The sequence below is a fragment of the Ambystoma mexicanum genome, chromosome 1q (assembly GCF_040938575.1).
Source record: "Ambystoma mexicanum isolate Mex_15411 chromosome 1q, UKY_AmexF1_1, whole genome shotgun sequence".
In the NCBI taxonomy this organism is placed as follows: domain Eukaryota; kingdom Metazoa; phylum Chordata; class Amphibia; order Caudata; family Ambystomatidae; genus Ambystoma; species Ambystoma mexicanum.
The window spans coordinates 142,971,729-142,998,339 of record NC_090922.1 but is presented as its reverse complement, the minus strand read 5'-3'; the positions used below and the strand labels follow the sequence as shown (position 1 = coordinate 142,998,339).

The 26,611-nt window shown below is 46.7% G+C and overlaps 1 protein-coding gene across 1 annotated transcript in view; it reads right to left on the bottom strand.

Moving 5' to 3' along the window:
• Positions 1-26,611, bottom strand: part of CRISPLD2 (cysteine rich secretory protein LCCL domain containing 2) — a 257,983-nt gene that overhangs the window by 220,914 nt on the left and 10,458 nt on the right. The window contains exon 2 of the mRNA XM_069636263.1: positions 2,368-2,692. Within this exon, the coding sequence (XP_069492364.1) occupies positions 2,368-2,607 (240 nt within the window). The 5' untranslated portion in view covers positions 2,608-2,692. The remainder of the gene's footprint in view (positions 1-2,367; positions 2,693-26,611) is intronic.

Genomic DNA, 26,611 nt, shown 5'->3' with positions numbered 1-26,611 from the left:
ATATTCTTCAAAATGCACCGGTACGAATCAAACAGTTTGTCACAAAAGGAAGGAATTGCCATTTTGCAACTGTGGGACACTTTTTCATTGGTGCCCGAGACAACTGTATGCCCCAGTCCGATCCTGAAGGCACGCATGTTTTAAACCACAGTCGCAATATGAGACATTTCAAGGTCGTTTTGGCAACATTTCATTTGATCTTGTGGCAAAGTTTCAGCCTTAGTAACTTAACTACTTGAGTTCGTCTCCTTCATTCAGCGCTTGTTGAAGAGGCTGGCCAAACATGCAATAATTCAACTGTGCCCTAATATATCTTCTTTGATTCCTAGCCTCAAAACAGCAGAGAGGGACAGTACCCACTCTCTGAAAGAAAAGTGGAAGGACACATGTACCCTAGACTTGGGCCCTGATCTTAGCCATTTTGATGGTGCACATTTTTTCAACCGCAAAAATAAAAATAAACTGATGTGGCCCTTCAGGACTTGAACATGTTATCTGCAGTGTATGAATAGATGACAGCAGCAAGCATCCAACAAAGTGAGCTATCTGTCCTGCCAGTGAACATGAGTGGATAACTAGTGTTTACACAGATGATTGTGGGATGGAGGGGCTGCAGATGGTCTCACAGATCCTTGAGTTAAGCTATTGTGTGATTTTAATTGTTTTGTCTGTTGAGGCAGTCTTTGGGGAGGGTAGTGATCACATGTAGCGTGACAGCCTTATTCCAGCAAGAAACACACCCGGTTGTGTTTTGGTGATGGGCACAAGGCCGATTTATTTAATGACCAGTTCACCCCTGGCTGGCTTTGATGTGTACCATTCTCATCTATCCAGTGCTTTAAGTGGCCTGCCTAATCGAGCAGGGGATCTTAGGGGGGCGTGTCCTGGCAGGGAATCGGCGCCACGAGTAAGAGGCAACGCGTGGCTTAGCTGAGTGCTGTTTGTTAAGCCACGCCCCGCAAGAGCCGCGGCTCGATTTGGAAAAAGGCCTGTGGCCTTACAGGAGGCATTCAATTCAGGTAAGTGTTGCCACCTAATTGCGGCACTGACGCCCTGACAGGCACCACTTTGCATCGATCATCACCCTCGCACCTGGGGAACAAGGGTGATGATCCTTGCATTTCTAATTAAAGGGGTGCCTTGCAGTGGATCGATACTGCAATGAAAAGGCAGGCAAGGCTTTTTTTTCGAAAGCCTGAAGCTCTTGTTTATACGTGAAAGCTTCAGACTTTAGAAAAAAGCCTTGACTTCTAGTGGGCTGGGGTTAGCATGGGACATTAGGGAGCCCCGGCACGGCCCTGTCTCAGACACAATTATCAGAGCCAGCCGGGGATCCATCCCAGCTAGCCCCACCCCACTTAAAGCCCTGCATTTATCCCATTAAAAAAGAGCAATTTGTAAGCAAGTGGTGGACATTCTGGTAGAACAGGAGAACATTCCAAAAGCAGTCTTTTGGGCAGGAAACAGCACGAGGTAAAAAGAGGACAAATGCAGCGGGTAGAGAACCACCATATCTAGAACAAGAGTAGGCGGCTCAAGAATGGCATTGGGAAGTCTGTTGGAGAGAAGCAGGGAACGTGAAAGAGGTGAGTATACTTTAGAAGGAACTTGAGGATAGTAAAACATGAGGTGGGTGTAGCTGGAGTGGGTTCGGTGATGAGGGCAAGGTATTTGGGAGGGGGGGTGGTAATTGACGAGAAGCAGCCACCAAAAGTGGAGGGTAAGAGAAGGGTACAAGATGGAAGAGTTGAGAATAATAATAATAAAGGTATGGAATACAGTGGAAAACAAATGTGATTTATAGAGATGGAGCAGTACTGTATAGAGTTAAGAATTAAGGGACATTTCCATGCATCCTGAATCCTCACCCTGAAGAAGGACTCTTGACACGAAACCTCGGGTGACATCAGAAGGATCTCCCTCCCCCACGCTCCCCGCCCCCATTTTACACAATTGCAGTCATCTATGGTAATGTAACAGAATACAGTTGTTGTTTTTTGCTGGAACGATGTCTTTCTTCAACCTCAGTGTAATTACAGATGAAATGTGAATGTCACATTGTTTCATGAGCCCAATCCTACAGGCCACTGCAGGAGAAATGAGTGGTAGTGCATGACAGTTGAATGGCATTTAACACAAGAGAAATAATACACATTGGATTGTCCTAAATGAGTCATTAATGTATATCAAATCAGAAAATGTTTTCTGATCTGATGTATTTAAATGTGTATACACAAGTAACTCCAAAAAGATTTTCAATGGTATAGGTTAAAGCTTGCAACTATAAAGCAAACCAGGAGGCTATTCTATACATTCAAGAACTCGAGTGTACCCTCTCGCTAGGACATCAATGAAGACCTGACTCACCATGTACTCCATGTTGGAGGCCGCGGGGTGGACCTGACCACGCAGTTTATTGTGCAGCGTGACGATCTCCTCTCGGTCAGACCTGGCGATGGCCCTCTTACCCCTGGAATGGGGCGCTTGTTCCTGATATTTACTTAGTAAGTTTTCCAAGAACGTGTTGTTGGCCAAAAAGAAGGCGTGGGATGTTTGCATCAGCAACACGAGCCCCAGAGGTAGAAGCCAACATAACCTGAGGTACATGGTCCAACTCGTCCGATCGCGGACCTGGAGACGTCAGCGGCGCAGGCGTTCTAGGCTCCAGCCAGCAGCGAGGTTCTCCGTAGACCTAGAAAGCGGATGGAAATGAAGAAACATCTCAGATTATGTTGCCCAAAACTGGAAGAACGCGAAATAGTGCAAACGGGCCAGGCGACTTCAAGGTCAGAAGTTGGTTTCCTTGCAGGATCCACTCAGTCAACCATGCTTTCGAGGAAGATAAAACGAGCACCAGTGAACCAGGGATTTATAAAAACCAGTTCACTCCAGTACTACAAAGTGGGGGGCAGGGGAAACTATGCTGGCAAGTCCTCTATTAAATTCAGTTATCATTGTAACAGCATTATTATTAGCACTAATATTATTATTAGTATTACCATTAAGACTAACAAACATAATAATAATAGGCAGAAGAAAAAGAATACTAATCACAATTCCTAATAAAATAATATATATGATAAAAAAAAGTATACAGTATTTTATTCATTTAAACTATTTTGCACCTCAGTGCAGTTTGCCTTATGCGTATCTATACCCTACCTCCTTGCCTCTTTTCCGTCTCTACCTTTCTTTTCTTTGATCTTTTCTTAAGTATCCTGTATACATGCAGCGCTTTGTAAAACACAGACTAAATGAACGAATACCTAAATATTGAATAGCAGTAATATCCAATAACAATAATGATATTAGCTGGGGAAGATGCTATCCTTGGCAGCTCCCTTATCCAGTCCCCTACAAGCAGGTTCTAGCACCTTTGTGCTCAGGAGCTGCGCTCAGAAAACACAGTGCTCTTTACCGTAATATCCCGCAGGCTTACCACCTAGAATGCTGTGCTCCAGCCCACGATGGAAGGCTATAATGAGGCAATAATGCCTTGAGGCGGCGGGCCATAGCTGTCGGCAATGGCATGCCGCCCACGTTAGGGGCCTGAGTGAAGCAAGGATCTCTTAACGAGGGCAGTGGTGCCGTTACCAACAGGGTCGGCCTGCTGCCGAGGGGCATAGGGGCATATCGCCATTAGCAACTGTGTAGTTCCCTACACGGGTGCTAACAGTGTCTTTTATTAAAAAAAGAAAACCTACATTTGCTGCGCTGCCCTGTGTCATGCATTGCTGTCCCTTGTAGTCCGTTTTCAATGTTGATGACTGATGTCATTGAAAACATTGAAAACAGACTACAAGGGACAGCACTGCGCGGCGTCGGCCGCTCATCAAAGGTACGTTTGTTTTTTAAAAAGGACCCCTAAGAGGTGAGGGGAAGGGGGAGCGGGGAAAGAACGGAGGCACAGGTGACCCAGACTGCTCAGAACACAGCCTTGTACCATACAATACAGTCTGAATTCCATGTATCCTGATTGGCCAGCGCCCGCTTCCAAGGTACTGATTATCATGGTCCCACAACTGAAACATTTTCAAAGCACACAGAATGCTGCTCCATAACAGGCCACGTTGGTGTCAGGAAAAAAGATTTGTGACTCGACAGAAACTGTCACCTAGTAACAACTCGTCACAGGCGCCACCCCATTGTACTGCCCCTAGCAACCCACTCTGCTCTAAGTATGCCTCACCGACGAAAATGTGCATGGCACTGGGTGAATATAACTACTTGCATCAGTGGGCAAGGGCATTATCACACTGATGGTACAGTGATGAGGAAGGCTATTCTCATTTTCGACACCTGTTATTGTAACACTAATGATGGAGAGAAAGTGAGTGAGTGAGAGAGAGAAGCACCAGATCTCCTTGCTTTCGGCGATAACTGCGCATCTAACTTCTTCCAAAGCAATGTGGCCGGAGAGCCGGGAGCAGGCATTTCAATGGCTTATCACCTGCCTCAGACTCGGTTCGAGCAATGGTTTTGCCAACATTCCAATATTATAATTAAGCTTTACAGATCCGCCCAGGGCCAGACAGGGCCTTGTGGGTGAGTTAAAGGCCTGACTGAGTTCAGTAAGGAGATTTAGAGGTCCATAAAGCCCAGTAGGGTGAGGGGTCTGCTAAACTGTTATAACCCATGTCACGCTTGATAGTATAAATTGTAGTACATAAATCCTCCTGTCCGGTCGCAGGCTGTTAGCTGCAGATGTGCGCCATGCTGCCAGTAGCCTTAGACTGCAGTATTCTGACCAATCTGTGGGCTATGCTGGTTTATATAGCAGGCACTGATTGCCCAACGAGTATGCTAAGACAACATGCCAAGGGTGCAAATGCAGCCTTCGTCACTCCCTGAAATAGTTCAAAATGGCGCACATCATCTTAGGCATCATGGCACAGGTGTGAGTGAAAGTTCCAGTGAACTTTTTGACAGTGGAAGTCATGCATTGCCATGCCTAAAGATAAGGAAGTTAATCCATTTTTGGAAGTCAAAATAATACCGTGCTTAAATGTTTTCAGCAAAGGTGTTCTGTGACAGGAAAAAGTCTGTTAAGTAAAAAGACAGGCATACTTCTACTGCCTTCTGTATTCTAAGTAGTTTAATTTGCTAAAGTCTCAAATTGACTACATGGAGTGTAGGGATGGACTTTGGTAAACATTTACGAAAAATATCTGCTTATTTCAGAATACTTTTGAGGCTCCATAAATGTTAGTTATATTTTAAACACGGCAGAATCATTGCAAGCCTTTAACTAACATCCTATTTTGGGAAGTTGTTTTTTTGCTTTTTCTGCAGTTAAAAAAAGACTATAAAAAAGTCTCACCCGGAGCAGTGTGAGACATTTAGACTACACAGAGAGGCGGCCACTCGAGGAGCATCGCCTGTGGGCGCATCACGGGTGTCAGTCATTCCTGCTATCAGGGCACTGCCCTGAAGACATCAGACTGAACACACATGCATTTATTTGTACTTATCTGTGTAGTGCTTTGCATAGCGCCACATGTTTGCTGAACACTTGCTTTAGAGCACCCGCAAAGATGGCGGGCGGGATTCTAGGAGGGTGGAACAGGTCATAGTACCGAGGGGGTACTGTAAATCAAGGCATTAAACACATTCTGCATGACAATGGGCCTCATTACGAGTCCGGCGGTAACCGTGCCTGAAATTCCAGCAGGTAACTGCCAGACTCGTATTACCATTCCGCCTCCATGATTCCCGGAATTACCGGGGCTTTACGACCCCAGTGACCTGGGAATTCCGGAGGCGGAATTCGGTAAATCCCCATTCCCATTAGGACTCAATGGGAATGGGGAAGTGGAAGCACCGGCAACATGTCGTGATGGTGCCGGTGTTTCCTCGTCCGCCTGCAGGCAGGTGGTGTTAAACCCGCCAGGTCAGCCTGGCGGGAATGACATCTCCCGCCTGCAGAACTCCAAATCACCCGGTCCGGAAACAACGGTGGTGGCAGGTTTACCGCCACCGTTATTTCCAGACCGGGTGACTCGTAATGAGGCCCAATGTCTGTCTGACTTGGTTAAGCAGACTTCTGTGAATGGGATTTCAGTGGAATTGGGGATTCCATCATTCAGGACGCATGGATGAAGCTCTAGCTAGGAAGCAGCAGGGGTTGGGAGGTTTCCTGCATTTCAGGGACTCCAGCTGTAATCTGACATCAGACAGAAGTGCGTGCAGCCCCAGGTCTGCCACTACCAGGGTTCTTTTCTCAAACCTCTTGCTTTTGAAGGCTTGAGTGAGGGAGGGAGTTTAAGCGCCTGGATCTCACGTTCTTCTTGGGCCTGTATCTGGTCAGGTGTTTGAAGCAGTCGTTAGATCCAGAGCCCCATATTGTTATCCTAGCAGGGGAGCATCCATCATTGCATGAGTTGAGGGGCCGAGCCACGAAAAAATGTTCCCCTCAAATACAGCGCGCGCAATTCCATACTGTCTCATTCAGGCCCTGGCACCGACCCACTCAACTTTTTTGGTAGCATTAGTGGCAGATAGCATTTTAACACATAGCCATAAGAAAAAATTAAAACGTCACGATCATTAGAGATGCAGGAAACCCTCAGTGTCCTGCCAGCGGGACACCTTTCCCGTCGAACGGGAGAGGCGTCCCACTGCCAAATGTCTCAGTCTGGCTCTAAAAGAGCATCTCGGGGGGGGGAGGAAGCACCCTTGCACACTTGCACCCTGCTTGGTATGCCACCATGTCTTAGTTAAGCACAGTGTCTTGAATTCATCCTGTTGTGGATAGTGAGTCAAAGGCGGCTCCTAAAGGTAACGAATATTGGTCCTGTTTCTTGAGGTATAGAGAAGGAGACCAGTTTTATTTTGGATGGTCTGATGGCAGGCTAGGTTTTTTGTGGGGACTCCCAGTAAGACCCTGGTGTGATGCTCAGCTTGGATAGCACCTGTGATTGGATTAGGTGTATTTTTTTCATTCATGTCCAAAGATGGCGGCCTTCTCACAGTGGTCTCCTTTGTGGTCCATCTATGGCATAGCTCTAACCATTTGCTCTGTTCACCAACAGTGTAATACTGCTGCGACAACAAATATATTCCAGCTACAATGAGATGACTACGGCTCTGTATGTTTAGAGGGATAAGTAATGGTTGAAACGTATACTCTACCACACACTTCTTCTAAACCAGCAGTGTTCCCAATCATAAAATTGAAACAGGTACAGCCTGACAGGCATACCTCATTCTCCTCTTTAAGGCATAAGTAGAAGGCAAGCTATACTCTTCAGGAGTGATGTGAGGTAACGCAGAAACAGATCAAACCACAATAGCACTGGGGTACCAAAATAAAAGAATGACCAACCAAGGTTCTATAAAAATTGGATACTTTAATTAAACATAAAATACAAGCACACTAATGAAATACACTATAATCCACCCCTGTAATAGAGGGCCCAAAATATGCAGACTTTGTAATCAAAGGGTGCATTCTGGGATTGAAGACAGGGGTGCACGGGCAATGGTTTCAGCAGCAATGTCAAGTTTACGGAAGAAGTCTGTTTAAAAGTTAGAGAGAGGGGGTCTTACTAGTCACTGGTGCCTGTTTAGGCCGGACAGGTGGACAGAACAACTTCAAATACCTGTTATGATTGTTCTTCGACCTCAGCAGAGTTGAGCCAGGCTTCTAAGCACTTTACAATGGGTTGAGTCATCATGGCTACTTTGCGAGTCAGTTGTTCCCAAAGCATCATAGGCATCGACAGTCCAGCAATATGGTCTGATCCTGTATTGTATTGGTGATCCGTTTGAACTGGGTGAAGAACAGGCAGGCGATGGGTTGAGTTAGTGTCTCAAATTGGTCAAGTTGGCTCTGAGAGGTCCAATATGGGATGTGGTTTTTCAGTGGCAATCGGCTAAAAGAAAATTGGAGTGCAGGCAGGCAATGGGTTGAGTCAATGGCTTGATGACTAAAAAGGGGTTAGAAAAGCAGTGAATGTCTGAGAGCTGGCAGAAGCTCAAAACGTGTCTCAAAGCAGCCAAGATGACTCAAAGACTGATTTAAGTGTGCAAAAAGTGCCCAGAACCGGTTCTTGACTTCTGTTGCTGGGGGACAGCGCCCAGGATCTCCATGGGCAAGATGGACCCTTGTTCTGTCTTTCCCAGCCAGAAAGGCTTATACAGAGAACTTGCAGGGTCTGTCACCTCCAGTGAGGAGGTTCCCAGGCCTGAGTGATTTCAGCTTGCTGTAGGCCTTGTCCAGCCAGCAGCTCACTTCAGATGTTACTCTGAGATGGTTGAGGGAAAAGGGTTGACCTTTCCTTAGAAGTCTTTGCCTTCACCACCAAAGAAGATCATTTTGGAGTGGACGGTGCCCCCAACAAAGTTCCAGGTGATATCCTTTTTCTTCAGTAGTCCATAGATGATTTAATGGGGGTGGTCTCACCATTTAGATAGGCAATCTTCTACGCAAATACGTTCCCTTCTTTCCTTCTGTAAGGGGTCCAATTCTAGCTGCATTCTCAGAGTCTTCTGCCTGGTGGAGTCTGCAACAGAGGGCTTTGTCTGCAGGTAGTAAGGAGCAGCACAGCCAGTTTGGGAGCATATAAGCCCCCGTCCCTCTTGCTGGAAAGTTTTCTCTTGGGCTACTCTACTCCATCACCTTTTTCTGTCTGCCTATATCAACGAGTCTCTGCTAATTAAAATCCTGATGTGAGCTACCCATTGTACTGACATGGGCTTCTCTTTGAAGCAGTGATTCACGGCTAACCCCTGGGGAGATGTCCTTTCTTCTGGAGGAGGTGACAATTCTTCCCAGAGATCAATACAATGGTTTCCTGGGCTGGGCCAAATGGTTGTTTTGGGTAGAATCCAGTACCCAGAAGCTGATATACATAAGGTCATGTCAGTGAGTCACTAGCAACCAAGCTGAACATAATAAGGCACAAATAGGCTTTGTTGAATATAATTGTGGATTTCCAGTGACCGCCATGTCAAAACCAGAAGTGGCTAATATTTCATCTGCCACCATGCTCCGGGAACACACAATTATACATTTTCACTTCGGATCAGGACTCAGCATGGATAAAGGCAGATCCTGACTGCTGTACTTTTGGTTGCATCACCTGTTGTCGGGAATGTGCTCGTCACTTTTTGACTGCCATGTTGCCAAACTACAAGGCACCAGGTGAGAGGTGTCAGCAGACAGGCTCAACGAGCATTATAAAAGGGGGGTCTTCTTAGCAGTCCTCAATTCCAGACACGGATTTGCACGTATCATTTAAATTAAAAATCAAATAAAGCTTAGGCTATTCCATCCCCATGGATGGCATTCTTTCACACCAATACCCAAAAGATTTTGAGTTAGAGATTTGGAAATGTGTTGGAGTGGTGAAAAAAGGGTGTTACGGTCGCCAGATTGTGAGAAGAAAATAGCAGTATGTTGCCTCTCTACTCATTCATTGCCTGCAAGTTTCAGTTCAATTCATACCTCAAAGCCTGCAACCAACCAAGGTCCTGAGTTGCAAAATGTAGAAATACTACAGCAGATCCATATGCAGGCTTGGCGGGGTTGTTCAGCATAACAGAGCCAAATTCTCATATATTACATTACATGTTATGCTTTCAACCCTTTACAAACTCACCATGCAGCCTTTAATTCTTTTGTAGACTTCTCGTGCACCATTTCCACGCCTACAGGCACCAAACTCCAAGGTGAGAGGAAGGGCAAGAGATATATAGAAACAGCAAGCAATAGAAAAAATGAAAGAGACAGAGACAGAGAGAGAGAGAGACAGAGAGACAGAGAGAGAGAGAGTGAGAGAGGGAGAGAGAGAGAGAGACAGAGAGAGAGAGATATAGGAGAGAGATAGAGAGAGAGAGGGCGAGAGAGAGGAATAGGGACATATTGTGAGGGAAAAGACAAAAAACTATATGATGTGCTACAAATTGGAGCAGAGAGAGGGAGGTTGTGCCTGAGACAGTCTTATTAGGACAAGTGACTATTACAAAAGATACGGACTGTAATGAAGGAGAATGAATGTGACAAAGGGAAAGGATTCTGGTGATGGGAAGAACTGTGATAAAGGGGAAGGATTGTGCTGAAGGAGAAGTACTGTGATTCTGACAAAGGAGAAGAACTATAATGAAGAAAAAGCACTGTGACAAAGAACTGACAGAAGAGAAGGATTTTGATGAAGGAATGTAATGAAGCGAAAGGACTGTGACAAAGGGGAAGAACTGTTATGAAGAAGAAGGCCTGTGAGGAAAGAGAAGAACTTTGATGAAGGGCTGAGGAAGGAGAAGTACTGTGATGAAGGAGAAGGACTGTGATGAAGGAGAAGGACTGTGATAAAAGATTTTGATGAAGGAGAAGGACTATCATGAAGGGAAAGGAGTATGATGGACTGTGACAAAAGAAGAGAGGCTATGCTGAAGCTGGAGGACTGTGATGAAGAAGAATGACTAGGATGAAGGAAAAGGACTAGGACAAAGGAGAGGGGATGACGAAGGGGAAAGACAGATGAAGGGGATGAACTTTTTTGTTCTTTGTTTTCCATCTGTGCTCGTTCCCGAGCGCCTGCTTCCTGCTTTTTGTCCCTTTCCTTCCCATAGCCTGCCCCCCTGACCCTAATGGCTGCCATACTCACTATTGTGAGTTTACAACCTCAGCAAGCACCCCTGCACTCCACGTTAGCTTTCAGAGTGCAGATGAGTACCAAATCCATGCCATGGGTCCACGTTAGTATTTTGTTGGCTTTTTGTTCTTTGTTTTCCCCCTGTGCTCGTTGACCAGCACCTGCTTCTCGCTGGGTGTCCCTTTCCCACCCAGAGCCCGCCACCCTCCGCTCATGCAAGTTTACAATCTCTGCAAGCACCCCTGCACTCCACTTTAGCTTTCAGAGTGCAAATGAGTGCCTAATCCATGCCATGGACCAACGTTAGTATGTTTTGATGTTTTGTGGGTTGTTGTTCTTTCTTTCCCCCTGTGCTGGTTCCCAAGCCCCTGCTTCCTGCTTGGTGTCCCTTTCCCACCCACATGCTGCTCTCCTTTCCCCCAGGGCTGCCGTCCTCGCTACTACGAGTTTACAATCTGGGCAAGCACCCCTGCACTCCACTTTAGCTTTCAGAGTGTAGGTAAGTGCCTAATCCATACTATGGGTCCAATGTTAGTATTCGTTTGCTGTTTGATTTTTGTGGGTTTTTGTTCTTTGTTTCCCCCGTGCTTGTTCCCCACACAGCACAGCTCTCTTGCTCTTTTCCTGCTTAACCCCACTAACCACTCACCCTCCCTCCTTGCATTGCAGAGCCGCATGAATGCCTGGAGACACACAGGTGGCAGCGGAGCACAGTATACAAACCTTTAACATTAACATTCACTGTGACGAAAGGCTGTGAGGAAGGAGAAAGATTGTCACAATATCTGTGATGAAGGACTGTGACACGTGGATAGGTATTATGATGAACGTCAAAGACTAGGGTAAAAGAGAAGGACTAGAACGAAGAACTACTGATGAACAAGCATTGTGAGAAAGGAGAAGGGCTGCTTCAAAGGACCTTGATGAAGGAGAAGGGCTGTGATGAAGAAAGATTTTGACAAAAGAGGAGGACTGTGATAGAGGGCTGTGCTCAAGAAGGACTGTGCTGAAGGAGAGCTGTGCCCAAGGAGAAGGACTGTGGCAAAGAACAGTTACCAACGAGAAGCACTTTGAGGATAAAGAAGTAATGTGATGGAGGAAAATAACTGTGATGAAGGACTATGATGAAGGAGAAAGACTATGATGAAGGATAAAGGCTCTCAGAAAGGACTATAATAAAGTATGACTGTTATATAGTAAAACGACTTTGATGAAGGAGGTGTGCTGTGAAGCAGGGCTATGACGAAGGAGGACTGCATTGAAGAAAGACTGTGACAAGAGAATGTGAGAAAATGGACTGTAATGAAGGAGAAGGAATGTAATGAAAGAGAGGCCGTGCTAAAGGAGGAATGTGATGAACAAGAAGTACTGTGACAAAGAAGAAGGAATGGCGAAGGATTGCAATGAAAGAGAAGGACTATGGTGAGTGACTGTGATGAAGCGGGAATGTCAAAAAGTAGGAGGACTGTGATGAAGCAGTTGACCTGTGATTAAAGAGGACTGAGATGCAAGACTGTGAAGGAGAAGGACTGTGACAAAGGAGAAGGGCTGTGACAAAGAAGGACTTGATGGCAAAGGAGAAGCACTGAGATAAATGAATGTGCTAAACGAGAAATACTGTAATGAAGGTAAATGACAGTGAAGAAGGAGAGGGACTCTGATGAAGTGGAAGGACTGTGCAAATGGAGAAGGTCTGAGACACAGGACTATGATGAAGACGTAGGACTTTGATGAAGGAATATGAGAAGGACTATGACAAAGAAGGACTGGTGATGATGCAGAAGGACTAATAAGCCAGGGAAGGAATATGATTAACAAGAAGGACTCTGATGAAGGAAAAGGGCTGCTATGAAGACAAACTGTAATAAGTGACTATATGGAGAAGGATTATGATGAAAATGAAGGACTTGAACACGAAGAAAGAATGGTCATTTAAAGTAAAAGTGAAGTCGTCCAATATTAAGATCAGTGAATGTTGTCTTCCATCTAATCGTTAACAAATTAGGTGTAGAGCAAAGATGCCCTCATTTGGCTGCATCAGTGATGCGGCATAGAAAATATGTACACCCATGCTCCTCCCCCCACTGCACGTAAGCAGGTGGTGGGGCAAAGCCAAGAGCCCGCCATGCAGCACCGACCTTCTGCACCATTAACGGGGCTGCCCCTAACATCTGAGTTCGATCAGTGAATGCTCTGCGCAATTTGAGCATAATGTCTAATGTGGAATTGCCTTTCCCTTTTGCATCCAAGCCAATGAAGGCACAGACCCATGATTTAAGAAAATGTCTTCCGTCATCTGCATATGAAGCTGTGAGGCCACTGCATGGCATTGCCACGCCGCGGCTAAGTTGGCAAAAGTAATGAACATTGACTTTGCCATCCGCTAATCAATAATTTGTAAGCATGACAAGATATTTTTATGTGTAACTATAGCATGTGAATTAAAAAGAAATAATTAAAAACAGAATCGATATTGAGTAGAGATTAGTACACATCACAGGCGGCCGCTCAGGGCGATTTCTTGAGACTACTTTATTTAAAGTGTGATATATTTGGAAAGATGCAGCATTAACTTCGGAACAACTGTGCACTACTCGAAACTTTCCACAGGCAAATACTTTTTCCCAGATGACGTATGTGCCAAACGTGTAAGCCAAGTCTTTTAAGCAGCCCTGCATGAACTTTGGAATGAGTGCAACACTCATCTTGGTGTTATTGTGAAATGTTTTTTTCTCTCAAAGCAATCAACATGCCAATTCCCAAAAGCTTAATGTCGGACCAGCATGTCAGTTTCCACATCACTGAAGGAAACAGAAGTAGTTAACCACTGTGGTTGCGACACCCCAGACCTCTGCAATCGACTCGGCTTCAATTATGGAAGATTCTCACCAATGAAAGAGAAATGCGGAATTCTAAAATTTGTGATCCCAAAATATTGTGTCTGCCATATTACAGAAAGGAGAATTTATTTTAGTCAAACTAGACGAAGCATTTGGAAACTGCAGATTTCAGGACACTGGACTTTCTGGTAAAAAAAAAAAAAAAGTGTTCACATGCATTCCTTGTATGCCAATTTTTAAAATGTTGAGCAGCCTTTGCCAAATGTATACGTAAACCAAATATCGATTTCATATCTACGTTCAAATCAACTAGGATTTTCGAAATCAGTTATTTTCAAAATCGGTTCAAACCTGATGTTGTCACGGCAGTTGAAAATCTGGTTCCCTTGATGAGCATTTTCTTAATCGCCTCAAATGAATACTCCGAGCCAATACAATAAATGTCAAAATGTGTTTTGGTGCATTGCAGGATTTGTGGGGCATGTGGGATATCGTTCGTTGGCAAGATACATACAGATAGTTACTGTCCACCTGTAGCTCGCTGTAAATTGATCACGCGTGTGCGGGTTACCCTTACAGTTATCAGTTTGACAGTAAAGGTAGGCAGCTAGAGCTTCCCAGGAATCATTTCACTCCCGGATATCAAAGTTTATGCTGTTGGTGCATGCACGATGGAGGCATTTTTTTGCCAATGTTCTCATAGCAGAGGGAAAACCTTGGTGTTTGCTCCAAATAACAGCCGCCAAAATAAGTAATCTATAACCGATCATGATATTTGGTTGACATTGTGGTACAGAATTTTTGTCAGAGGGCCTGAACAAAGACCAACTTTGGATTTTGAATTGCAAACCGTATTTGGTACCCCTCCCACACTCCTTTTATCTTTTTAAACCGTGCACCAAAACCTTCCCAAGTGCTGCCTGAAGAGCAATATTTGATTGCATTCTTTGCTGCGAAATGTTTTGGAAATGGGTGTTTTGTTCCAAGTTATGAAAGCAACAGGAATCTCCCATTGGAGTTTAAGCTGTTTACCTGATAATAATCATGCATAGTTTGTATATGAATTTCTATTTGCCTGAAAAATATGACAATGGCAATAGAAACCCATAAACAGCACAAAATAATAATCTACCAAGGACTATGAAAGTTCTGGTGAATTAAAAATATGATTTTAATCCACCATAACTTTGATGGTGTTTGAGTGACATGCTCCAATGCTCCAGTTAGAAGGTTGTCAGACAGCCAGACTGATGATCCCCAGTGGGGGTGAAAAAGGGATGTGGCTGTCTGCATTCTTGAAATCAGTCTGTCTTGAGTTGATAAAGCTATGTCCTATAAGACAAAGGCACTTTTCTCACATAGCGCAACAATGTATGCCTTTGAGCTAATTTGCATCCCCACAATGCATTGCTCGCGGGCAAAGAACTGGAGAGGAACTTTCAGAGATGGCTACTGGGAGGTGCTGTGGCAAGCATTCAAGTTAGCTGAAATGGCCTATTCTACTACAATAATGTATATATTCCAAGAAACCATCGGCCCATTCATCTCCTATTTGGCTGAGCAATAAAATACAGCAAGACCCACTAATGTATAGGAGAACATACAAATGATGTATGGGACAACAATATTAAATCACTTCTGGCTAGAGATTTTACAGAATGTGTACATCCGATTTCTCAATTAAAGTTCCAAATAATTGATCAAGAGACGTGCACCTACAAAGAGGGGATCATCAAAAAATACTGTTAAGAAAGGAAATGTATTGGATTTATAGATTAAACGATTTTAAACGTAGAGGAACGAATGATGATTTGAATATTAGACAATGTAGATAATTATACGGAGATTTAAATGCACTGAGACAGAAAAATTCATGTATAATCCTTTTAATTTTCTTGTGTCTTATTATATTTATTGAAAGATTGAACAGAGCTAATTTGGTGTTAGTTTGGTCAATTCAAAGGGTGAAAACTGTAAGCAGTTCTACAGTGTTGTCCAATGGTGTGCATCAGCTTGAAAGTATTCAGGGTGGAATTAAACTCTTTTGAATGTTAAGGACAGATTCCCAAAGAAATATGGCATGATCCGGAAGTATGAAAATCATGACAACTTCCGATGAGTCACAGGACCAGTTTAAAGCAGTAAACATAAACAACTTCCTGGAAACAACACATTGCCAGCCCAAAAGGTTGCTACGGTATACAGACTGTGCAACGAAACTCTGGTAAGCTTTTGAAAGATAATGGGCCTCATTACGAGGTTGGAGGTAGCCATGGTGCTATTAGCGCCATGGCTGCCTCCAAACTCGTTCCAACTCCACCCTGGTGAATGGAGCAATTACCGGTCCATTCCAAGGTTGGCGGGACCGGTAATTCCCCATTCACCACGGCCATTCCCCATTCCCATTTGAGCCCGCATAGGGCTCAATGGGAATGAGGAAGGCACTAATAACGGTACTGCAAATTGCGGTACCGTTATTAGCTCCAGAGTCCCTTTGCGGGTCCCATCCTTAACGCCTGGAAAAACCAGGCGTTAAGGGAGGACCCGCAAAGGGAACTCGTAGTATGGCGGTAAGGGATTACCGGCACCGGTGCTGGTAATCCCTTGCCGCCCGCCTCGTAATGAGGCCCAATATCTGTTTTACTTCATAATTCCCAAGCAGCATATAGAAAGAGTGATTCATGTTATAATTTGATTTGTGTTACAGTCATCTGATGTAGTTGTTTAACACCCACCCCAAAAAAGAAGTCATACGAACCTAGAGTATTGCCAACTGTGAATTTTTCTAAATATTGGTGAAGTAATACATTATGAAAGCATAACCAAGTACATACATAATAAGCTTCACGTGGTACATCACTTTTGTGGTAGAAAATACAGTAAATGAGGCTGGTGCTGATGAAATTACATGCATTAAAAGAAGAAAAGGCATTGTTACGGCGTGCACGGCCACCTTGTCAGGTGACAGACGTGTCACTGCGTTAATGAAAGGGGAGGTCTTCCTGCCTCGTGGTCAGGCCCTCCCAGTGAACACCAAGATGGCTGGGGTCTTCATTGTGGGTCCCTGGTGCCCCAGTGTACACATATAACAATTGGCAACGAGGATGTCAATGGGCTCCAGCATGCTGCGCTTCACTCCTCGCCACGCCCGCTTAGCTCAGAGTCCTGACAGCGGATCTTTGCCCGTAGCTGCCGTGCTCCACAGGGGAGGCCTGTACAGTGCACACAAACCCTTCAGTGCACTGGTGCGGTGTGCGGCAGTCCTGGGCGGCCATCTGCTCTCCCCTCTGGCAGGTTCACCACTGCAGTGAGTTCATGCTACGGCACACATCATTTAAGAAAAACATAAATAGTTTAAACAAACAAGGGGAACAGGGATGGCTGGTGGTAAGGTGGGCATTCTGAGCAATAGAGGAGAGAGTATCCTCTGCAGGGCTGATGCCTGGACAGCAGTGTAGAGAGGTGGTGGTCCCACACACCTCTCTGTGCCCACCAGTAGGACAGACGGTTTCGCTAAGCACCAGTCACACTTTATGGTGCATGCAGTCACTGGAGGTGGTGGCTGGTGCTAACCCTGAAGCTGTCGCCTGAGATCACCTGACCTGCAGACTCAGCTAGCGCCCCCAGGTGAACGTGCAGGGGTGCTTGTGTTGCTGACAGGGACTCTTGTTGCGCACCACGACTGCATCTGCTGACGGCACTCGCTCCAGTGAGTGCGTAGAGGAAAAGGTACCCCGCCACCATCGGCAAAGGGGATCAGGACAATGAGGTGGGGGTATCCGCTATGTCCAGGCTCTCGATGTCAACGCCCAGGAATGATGGACGCAGGAGCAGTGGCTCACAGTGAGAGGCCCCCAAGAGCTCCACTGGCTGCCCAATTCCAGAATTTGACATCACTGAGACTCCCGCTACTCTCGGCCCAAGGTGGAACATGTGAGTGGAGAGACTACAGAGGTACTTTGCCACCACCAAGGTGATGCTTCTCTTCTACGCGGTCAGCGAGGTACACCAAATCTTTAAAACTCTGAGACCTCGGGACAATTCATACAATGCGGCCAAAAAAACCCTACAGGAGTACTTCCGCCCGCTAGTTAACAGGGAGTACGACCGCTTTCGCTTGAGGCAGGCCCACCAAGAGCCGTCAGAGTCTCTGGACGCATACCACGCATCACTATGCTGGCTGGCCATGACATGCCGATTGGCTGAGGAAACAGATTAAATAAAAGCACAGATTATTTAGCACTGCTTGTTAGCAGCGCTGCGTCGACAAACACTAAGGGAACCAGACATACCCCTAGATAGGATACTGGAGCTGGGAAGAACACAGGAACTGTCCGCGTCCAAAGTGGCGCAGATGGTGGAAGCGTCGAAAGGGGCAGACCCGAGATGGTGCAGGCCGTGTCGACAAGAAGAGCGTCTAGGTCCATTGGAAGGTACAGGAAGCCAAACAGACAGTGCTGCTCGAAGCAGCAAGAGGAACGGCTGAAGCCGGGTGATGCCTGCGGAGGGCTTGCACATCCGGATCAAGTCACAAAATGTGGGTGCTTCCATTGCTTTTTGTTAACGGGGGACCAGTCTCAAGTGCGGAAGTCGTGAAACAACTATCTGTCTATAGGAGACTGGCTACCCCTCCCCCCCTCATTGTTAAGGCACATTTGTGGGACCACATCTTTTTACTTTTTTAACTGTTTATGCCTTATTTGGTAAACAGCTCGGAAAAGAGACTGCATAACATTCACTTGTGTGAGAGTTTATTCAATACTGAAATTAATAGAGATATAAAAACAATTTAAAACCGCTAGAATCAGCATAGCATCAAAACACTTGTATATTTTAACATAACAAATAAATGCCACAGATGGGATGTGACTGGGGGTTAGCATACAGTGATTCTGTGCACTTGTACGAAAAACCACAATGCAGCGCAAGGTTATTTATATACAGATGCAGTAGATGGTTCATTCTAAAGTATGATTTGAAACTGTGGTTATTTTTGAAAGTTCTGTGATAGTTGTTTAACAACTCAAACAATCCACTGCTTCATTGTGTATTTATCGTTTCTGGGAAAAATGAAAAAAACAAGATGTTGTATTTGCCTTGATTTAGTTATCACATTTGATATTTTGTTATGCTCTATTTGTTCCATTTTTGATTGCCTGTTCTGAATTGTACTTATTTTTGAAAAACTTAAATAAAGAGTTAAAAAAAAATATAACAAAAAAATTAAAAACCAAGATGTTGTGTTTTCTTTTGTTGGTCGTCACCTGTTTCGACTCTTTGACTGTGCTCACATATTAGCTTATTAGAGCCATCTTCGGGACATACCAGTTATTCTGTTAAAGGATTGGTCAGTCAGATAGCCCACACATCTCATACTTTCTTTAAATTAAGGCAGATGACGTAGGGACTGGGAGGCGATTTCTTTAGCCCACAAAAGATTCACTCTTCAAGGCCAATTTGTCAGTAAGTACTGCTTGTTTGCCCTCACATGAACGTCTGTTTTCTCTCCCATGTGGTTCAACCACAGTAAGTAAGATTCTTCTTAGTCAAGTTTTTAGGCACAGACCGGTCTCGAACAGACATGCCGTTGGTCGAGAAATGGCATGGCGCACCTCCAATGTGTCTCATTCGCTTGCAGACTCCACTCAGCATCAAGCCTTCCCAGTGACGGGAGCTACATCTGAGTGGTGCGGCAAAATGATCCACTACGCACGGATGTGCAGGGCCCCCAGCAGGCAGCACTAGCATCCCGTTCGCCCCTAACGCCACCAAGGCCCCGGTATCGGCAAGTAGCAGTAGTGGACGAGGATCTGAGATCAGGTAGCCGCGCCCTGTCAAGGTTGGAGGGGGCTGGTGATATGGAAGACGCATATTTAATCTCAGCCATTTGCCTGGATACAAGGCAGTCACGCAGAAAGCCCTGCTGTTCCGTCTCGGTCCTGAATAAGGAGATGTCGATTCTAGTTGACACTGGAGCATCTGTCAACGTGATGCCCCCGGCTAAGTTCAGAAAGCTGACCCCCAGCCCGGCTTTGCAGGAATCCAAAATAAGCATCTTCACATATGGCGGAACAGTACCTTTACCCCTGGATGAGGTCTTTGCTGCCACTATGTGCCATGAAAAGGATGCAGTCAATGCCATGTTCTATGTCACGCCTGTAGCTAAGGAAACTCTGCACAGCTGCTCGATGGGGGAAGACTTGGGCCTAGTACAATTCAGCTTCCAGATATACTGCCAGGACATTGGAGACCTGCTGGAGAAATTTCACGGTTTGTTTGATGGTGTGGGTTGCCTCAAGGGTCAGGAGGTTTGGCTGCACGTTGACCCAACCATCCAGCCGGTCATACTGCGCCACTGGCGCATACCCTTACATCTACGGAAAAATGTGGAGGTTGAAATTCTCAAGCTGGAAGGAGCAGGCATAATTGAGAGGGTCGAGGGGCCAATGCGGCAAAGCCAAAATGCCCAGGCGAGGTACACATCTGCATTGATATGATGCTGCCCAACTGTGCCATCAGAAGGGAGGACACCCCACGCCAACATTGGACAATATCTTGGCAGATCAGCGAGGGGCCCAGCTGTTTTCAACTTTGGACCTTAAGGCTGGCTGTCGCCAGATTCCTCTACACATGGACTATAGAGCCATCATCACATACTCATCACACATTGGCGTGTTCAGGTACAAGCGCCTGAGCTTCAGAGTGTCATCGGTGGTGGAAGTGTTCCAGCACACCATTAGAGGTGTGCTGGCAGGGCTCCCAGGCATCATCAACATGAGTGATGACGTGCTGATTTATTTGAGATCCCCAAAGAACACACGGCTCGGCTCACAGCAGAGGCCTCCCAACAAGGTTTTATGTTAAACCGAAGGGAATGCAAGTTCATGGAATCTGAAGTAGACTTCTTTGGTTTTTATCTTCCATGACGGGGGGCTCTCCCCTGATGCGAAGAAGGTAGAAGACATCAAGTCAGCCCCAGCACCAACTTCGCCATCGGAAATCCGCAGCTATCTAGGGAAGGTCAATTTTTGCGGGAGGTTCATCCAGAACTCTCCACCCTTATGGAGCCTTTACACATCCTGACAAAAAAACACCAGGACTGGCGGTGGGGAAACGAAGAGCAGGAGGCCTTTTATGCTACCAAAGTGTCCTTCACCGCGGACACCATGATGGCCTACGTTGAGCCTGCGAGGGAATCCGAGGTGATGGTTTACGCAAACCTGGTAGGGCTAGGAGCCGTGTTGCTGCAAGTATACGATTCTGGTGAGAGAAAACCGGTGGCTTTTGCAAGCAAGGCGCTCACCCCAACCCAATGCAGATACTCGCAGATTGAAAGGGTGGTGCTGGCGGTCCTGTGGGGGTGCAAACACTTCCACATTTATATTTACGGGCACTCAGTCACAGTGATCAGCGATCACAGGACCCTGGTTCTGATCCTAGGAGGATCAGCACCCAGACCACTGATTCGGCTCAAATGCTGGCTGCTTCAATTATAGGACTATGGTGTAATGCTAATGTTCAGAGCAGGTGTGGACAACCCAGCGGACTTCTTGTCACGCCTTCCAAGGATGCAGTCTCTTGAGGACCAATTGGATGTGGATGACACTGAAAACATCGTGGCCTTGATAACTGAAGCTGATGTTCTGAATTCCATGTCGGTGGCTGACAATGCAAGAGCTACCAGCCAGGACACGGACATTCAAGAGATGGTGGAGCTGCTGAGGTCGTGGCAGTGGAAAGGGTTCCTAACCATTACAAGCATTGCACGCCAGAAGCTCAGCCATTCATCCAAGGCTTATGGAAAGTAAGGAGCGGACTTACGCTGGGCCCTGAACAAGTACTGCTGTGGGAGCGCACCTGGTGATCCCCATATCACTCCAGGAGGTGAGCAAGCTGGCACATGCCGCCCACCAAGGGATGACCAAGACAATTGTGCGCCTACACTAGAAAGTGTGGTTCCCAGAGCTAGAGCGGAAAGTGGAAAACACCTTCGCCATGTGCATGAGGTGCCAAGGGGCGGGAGCGCCGGCCAAGGGCCCACCCATTGCATCTACGGCCTGAGCTGACACCCCGTGGAGTGCCGCGAGCATGGATTTTGGTACTGTTCTACATTTGCAGCACGTTCTGGTGGCGTTGGACAAATTGTCACAGTTTCTGGTGGTTCGTTCGTCGAGTCCACCACTGCGAGAACTGTTATCCCGGTGCTAAAAGGCGTATATGCAACTTTTGGACTCCTCAGTGAGGTCAGATAACGGACCTTCCTTCCACATTGAGGAGCTGGCCATGTTCCTAACATCGTATGGGGTGGTGCACTGTCGGATCATGTCGTTTTGACACCATGCCAACGGGAATGTAGAGAGATTTATGCAGACTCTCAAAAAAGCTTTCCGCATCGGCCTGGGAAAAGGGCAGCTGCTGGAAGCTGCCCTCACAGAATGTCTGCTAGCGTGCCGCCCCACTGCACCATGGGGGTGTCCCCGGCTGAACCACTCTTTGCCCCGGAAGGTTAAGTCGACCATCCCTCAACATGAATCCAGGCAACCACCCGCTGTAGCACCGTCAGTGGTTCAGACGCGGCACGAGCAATACAATGCCAAAAAGTCCTTTTGCCGGTGGAACAGCCCCTTGTGATTGAGGACCAAGTGCTGGCCCCGATGAGAAATCCTACGCACAAGCTGTGCCTACCCCACAATCCTGTGCCGTGGAGGATCCCGGCTAGTCAAGGTACAGTGACTACCGCGACTCGAGGAAGAGAGTCGCTCACGCGCAACTGTAGCTGGTTTTGCTGCATCAGGGAGTCTCTGAGAATTGAGAATGCCATAGATACCAGTCACTGCAACTTCCAAGACCATGGGGACGGCCCCACGGATGAGGAGCTTGACTCGAGTGATGATGGCCGAGAGCCTCCGGGTGCCCCAACACCAGGACTGGCAAGTTATCACCAGCATTCCAGTCGTCGGCCTCCCGAGAGACTCAGAGGCTATGTACTGGAGTGAGCACCAGCGGTCCGCAAGTATCTGACATAATGTTATGTGTTACTGTTCACGTTACGAGGGAGTTTGGAGGGTATGTTACAGCTCGCACCACCACTGTGCCAGGTCAGGGACGCGTCCCTGCATTAATGAAAGGGTGCACTCCCAGTGAACACTAAGATGTCTGGCGTCTTCACTGTGTGGCCCCAGACTTTCTTGTGAAAATCTGCTATTTGGTCATGCACTTTTGGTCAACCAGAATTCAACCCATTTTTTTAAATGTGTTATGCCTGCTCAATTCTCCCAACCCTACCTCTCCACCATCCACTTCCCAACTCACATACCCCCACATACACATATACATGTATATGTTTACTTAATTGGTTGATTCAGCCAAAAGTGTATGACCAAACTGTAGACGTTCAAAAGAAAGTCCTTTAAAACACAGGATACCCTCATCACGCCTAATCCTGTGACTGAGTGGGGCTCATTTCGAGCACCCTGTATTTTGACGGCGGAGACCCATTACGTTTGCACTTCAACGTCGACAGGTGCCCACCTGTTTGTCATTTGCACAAGGGGAGGGCCACCACTTTTGCACTCCGCCATGCATATAAAGTAAAGACTGCCTGCCATACAGGCATGACAGGCAGCGTTTACAACAAATCTCATGGCGGATTCAACAGGGATCCACAGCATTTGTGCAGGCATGAAAATGGGGAGGCGGCGGAAACGCAGGTCACGTTCTGCCTCTCCTCTGCGCCATGTAAATGAGAGAAAAGTACCCGTGGTGGGAATCAATAGCCACCGCGGTTCATTTATGTGCAGCGAAGATGAGCGGCAGTGTGTTTTTTCCAATTTCAGTTTTGTAGCAAAGCAGCCTTTTTCGGTTTTACAGGAGTTTTAGCTCGGCTCATTTAATTTCGGTTTGTGGACTTAATGAATATAAATCATCAGACACCAGCGGCGTAGACAGGGTATGGCCAATGAGGGCAAGACCCACCCAAAACCAGTAAATGCTCTCTCAGCAGCACTGTGTGGGCATTTACAGATGTTAATGTCACTGCGGTGGGCCCAACTACCTTAGCTTCCGGCCCCACTTGCTAGGCAATCCTGGCTACACCTTTGTCAGACACCAGCTGTCCTTTCCAACTACCTAAATGTGTGGGTGCCTCTGCGGATCGTGGAAATTTGCCGACGTTGCTCTAAAATTCCCATGTCTGCCACATTTCCCGACAGTAGATGACGTGCAGCTGCAGCACTGGGATGCTCTCTCCAAATGCCTACAGCAGCCAGCAGCTGGAAAGTGCGCTCCACCCGAAGCGCGGTGACAGAGGTCCATCAGGCAATAGCTTAGCCAAACCTCTGTCCCACCACATGAAGCCCGAGTGTTCCACGCATCGAAGCGTTTACCGCCCCCTTGCGTTCAAACTTAAGAATCAAAGATTTCTTACTTCGTCAGTCCATCTTTAAAAACGCCCACCTTCTTGACACCGAACTGACCGCTGGCTGCCTGGCGGGGAGGGGGTTTGAGTGCAGTGTTCCCCGTTACACCCTTCACACATGCTACAACAAGGGAGACGTGTTTGGAAGGACAGAGTTACATCTTTCTTACGATAGCGGTCAGGTAAGGCTTCAGGGCCTTGCAACTTTTTTGTTTGACAAGGGCCCCGAGCTAAATGGGGACCCCTGACCAGCTGTCCCCATGTTGTCACTATAATATCACAAAAAATATTTCAATTAAGACATTAACTATGTACTTTGCAGCGCACACATTGCCGGAGGCCATTGTTGGCGCCCTGGGGCTGTCTAAGCAGCTTCTCACAGTATCCATGAAAGTTATTATCCCCTCGTTGCCTTTTTATTCCCATTTTGTCTGCATAATCGCTCTTTGTCAGCAAGGTGCTAAACAGCTTTTCAGTGTTCATTTAATGTTTCAGCTCTTCCCATGGATGCCTGCCCCGTGATAATCAGCAGCTTTTAAAAACTGTCTGTCTCCATAATGATTGAAGCACCCCAGGGTGCCTCAGACCATTTGTCCCAGCTGTAGGCAGGGTGCGCCCAAACATTAACACAGCTTCAGCCGCCTCTGGCCAAGGTTATGCATGTTTTTTTTGGATGCCAATGGACCACCATAGTTTGTCCTTGTGATTATTTTAGGTATTCCTGAGGCGAGGGCATGAGTGAGGGAAGCTTATTTTGTCAAGATGTAAATAAAAATAAAAGAAAACACTTCTACAAGATTCTAGAACGAGCATCCTTGGCCGTGGGCTGCACGAGATCGTAAGAGCCCGAGTTAAGAGGACAGAGCACAACAAGGACTCTTAACCATCAATGACAACATTTTGCAGCACCTGGCAGGGAGATTCTGTCACCTAAGCGGGCGAATTGAATGTTAGCGTTAGGTTGCAATTGGGTTAGAATTATTTTAGGAGGGCGGAAGTAATAAATAGTAACATATTATAATGTAGTCATAATCACCCGTTTCATGGGCTGGAACGGGTGGTAATGGCCCGGGCCCGGGGCCGAGTCAATAAGGCAAGGGCCTTTAACGAGGGTCACGATGCCGTTACCACCTGTTACAGCCTGTGGAATGGGTGATTATGACTATTAGCACATCAGCAGAGGCGTTGCTAGGGGGGTGGCTAAGGGGGCTATAGCCCCTGGTCTTTTGGTTATAGCCCCGGATAGAATCCCAGGAGCTACAACCAAAAGGCAAGCTAGCACGACAGTCCCGATATTAGCGTAGCCCAGGGTCTTGTCTAGACCTATCAACACCCCTGCACCCCAGGTTTCCAATCTGGAAATTCGGGGTGCTAAGAGCAAAGTATTTTGTTGAAATGAACGGGACGTCTCGCAGTGTCCTGTTCATAGAAGCAAAATACTCACTAAAGATGGCCGCCACGGATCAGGAACAATGTGGCCAGAAGGGAGAGGACCTGTCACTGCTGCTGAAGTAAAAAGGTAAGTGGGGCTGAGAGGGACAGGAAATTTGACATGAATGGAAGGGAGGGTGGGAGAAAGGTGGTGGGGCGGGGGAAGCAGCTGTCAGATTCACTGAAACTGAGGCTTGGATCGTTGGATTCAGCCTGCCATCCAAGCAACGTCTTTGGTTACTTCCCCCATTCCAGATGCCAATAGAAAAATCGTGAGTCGCCCGGCTAAAGTGGGAGGGTTGTCATGTATGCTTAACGAGGGCTGCATCGCCGTTGCCATCAGGTACCGCTGGAAGCCACACATTTTTTTTGCTATTAGCAGTCAAGGCAGCCGGTCCCTCTCATCAGTTTCTAGGTTAAAATACTCTCAAACTCGAACGTGATTTCACAAAAGAAAGCAAACCTCTGCCAACATGGACGACGTAGGCAATGGAGCTCCATAGAAAGAGCCTTCTTTCTATTTCTAAGGTCTCTACAGCGTGTATGAGGAGGTGAGGTCGGAGCGCCATATCAGCGGAGACAAGTATGCTAAGCACAGTTTAGTAATATTTTTAAAAAGATAGTGCAAAGCAGGTAGAAAAAAAGGGAGGTGCAGGAGGGTGGAGCTCTTAGCCCGCTCAGAAATAAGGAATACACCATCATGACAAGCCATTGTTCTGAGAAATCTAATTGCATTTCGCCGCCACCAAGGTGCTAAGTGGCTCAAGTATGATCACACAAACACATACTCTGATGCACAGTGCAACAAGATTGTGACTTTGCAGTAGGCAATAGCAGGAACAGATCCGCTATGCAAATACATATTTCAAATGCTATGCCTGCCATGTGACCGACTCTGCCCCAACCCTGCTGCCATTTCAGATCTCTGAAACAAAAAATACTCATTAAAGATGGCCGCCACGGATCAGGAAGGTGGGGCTCTGTAGGGACCTTTCCAAGGTCCCTGGGAAGCGGTCTGACTCTGGGATGGGGCAGACTGCGCGGGCCCAGTGGTCTTTCTCTGCCGTCACTTTCTATGCCTCTGTGTCAACAAGTGTCAGAATGATGTACACTGTGGCTTGGAGGCCTGGTCCTAGGACACCGTTTGTCCACATAAAGCTGCACTGTGCCTGCAGACTATAAGCACCCAGTCAAGCCCGTCAAGCATTGGGAGCGTCTAACTGACTTCTTCTCCACTCCCGCCTTATTTTCCGCTGTGCAGGATTGTGCAACAGACGGTGCATTCTTCCTCCTCGTCTTCCTCTCTCCGGGATCTGAATGAGTAAACA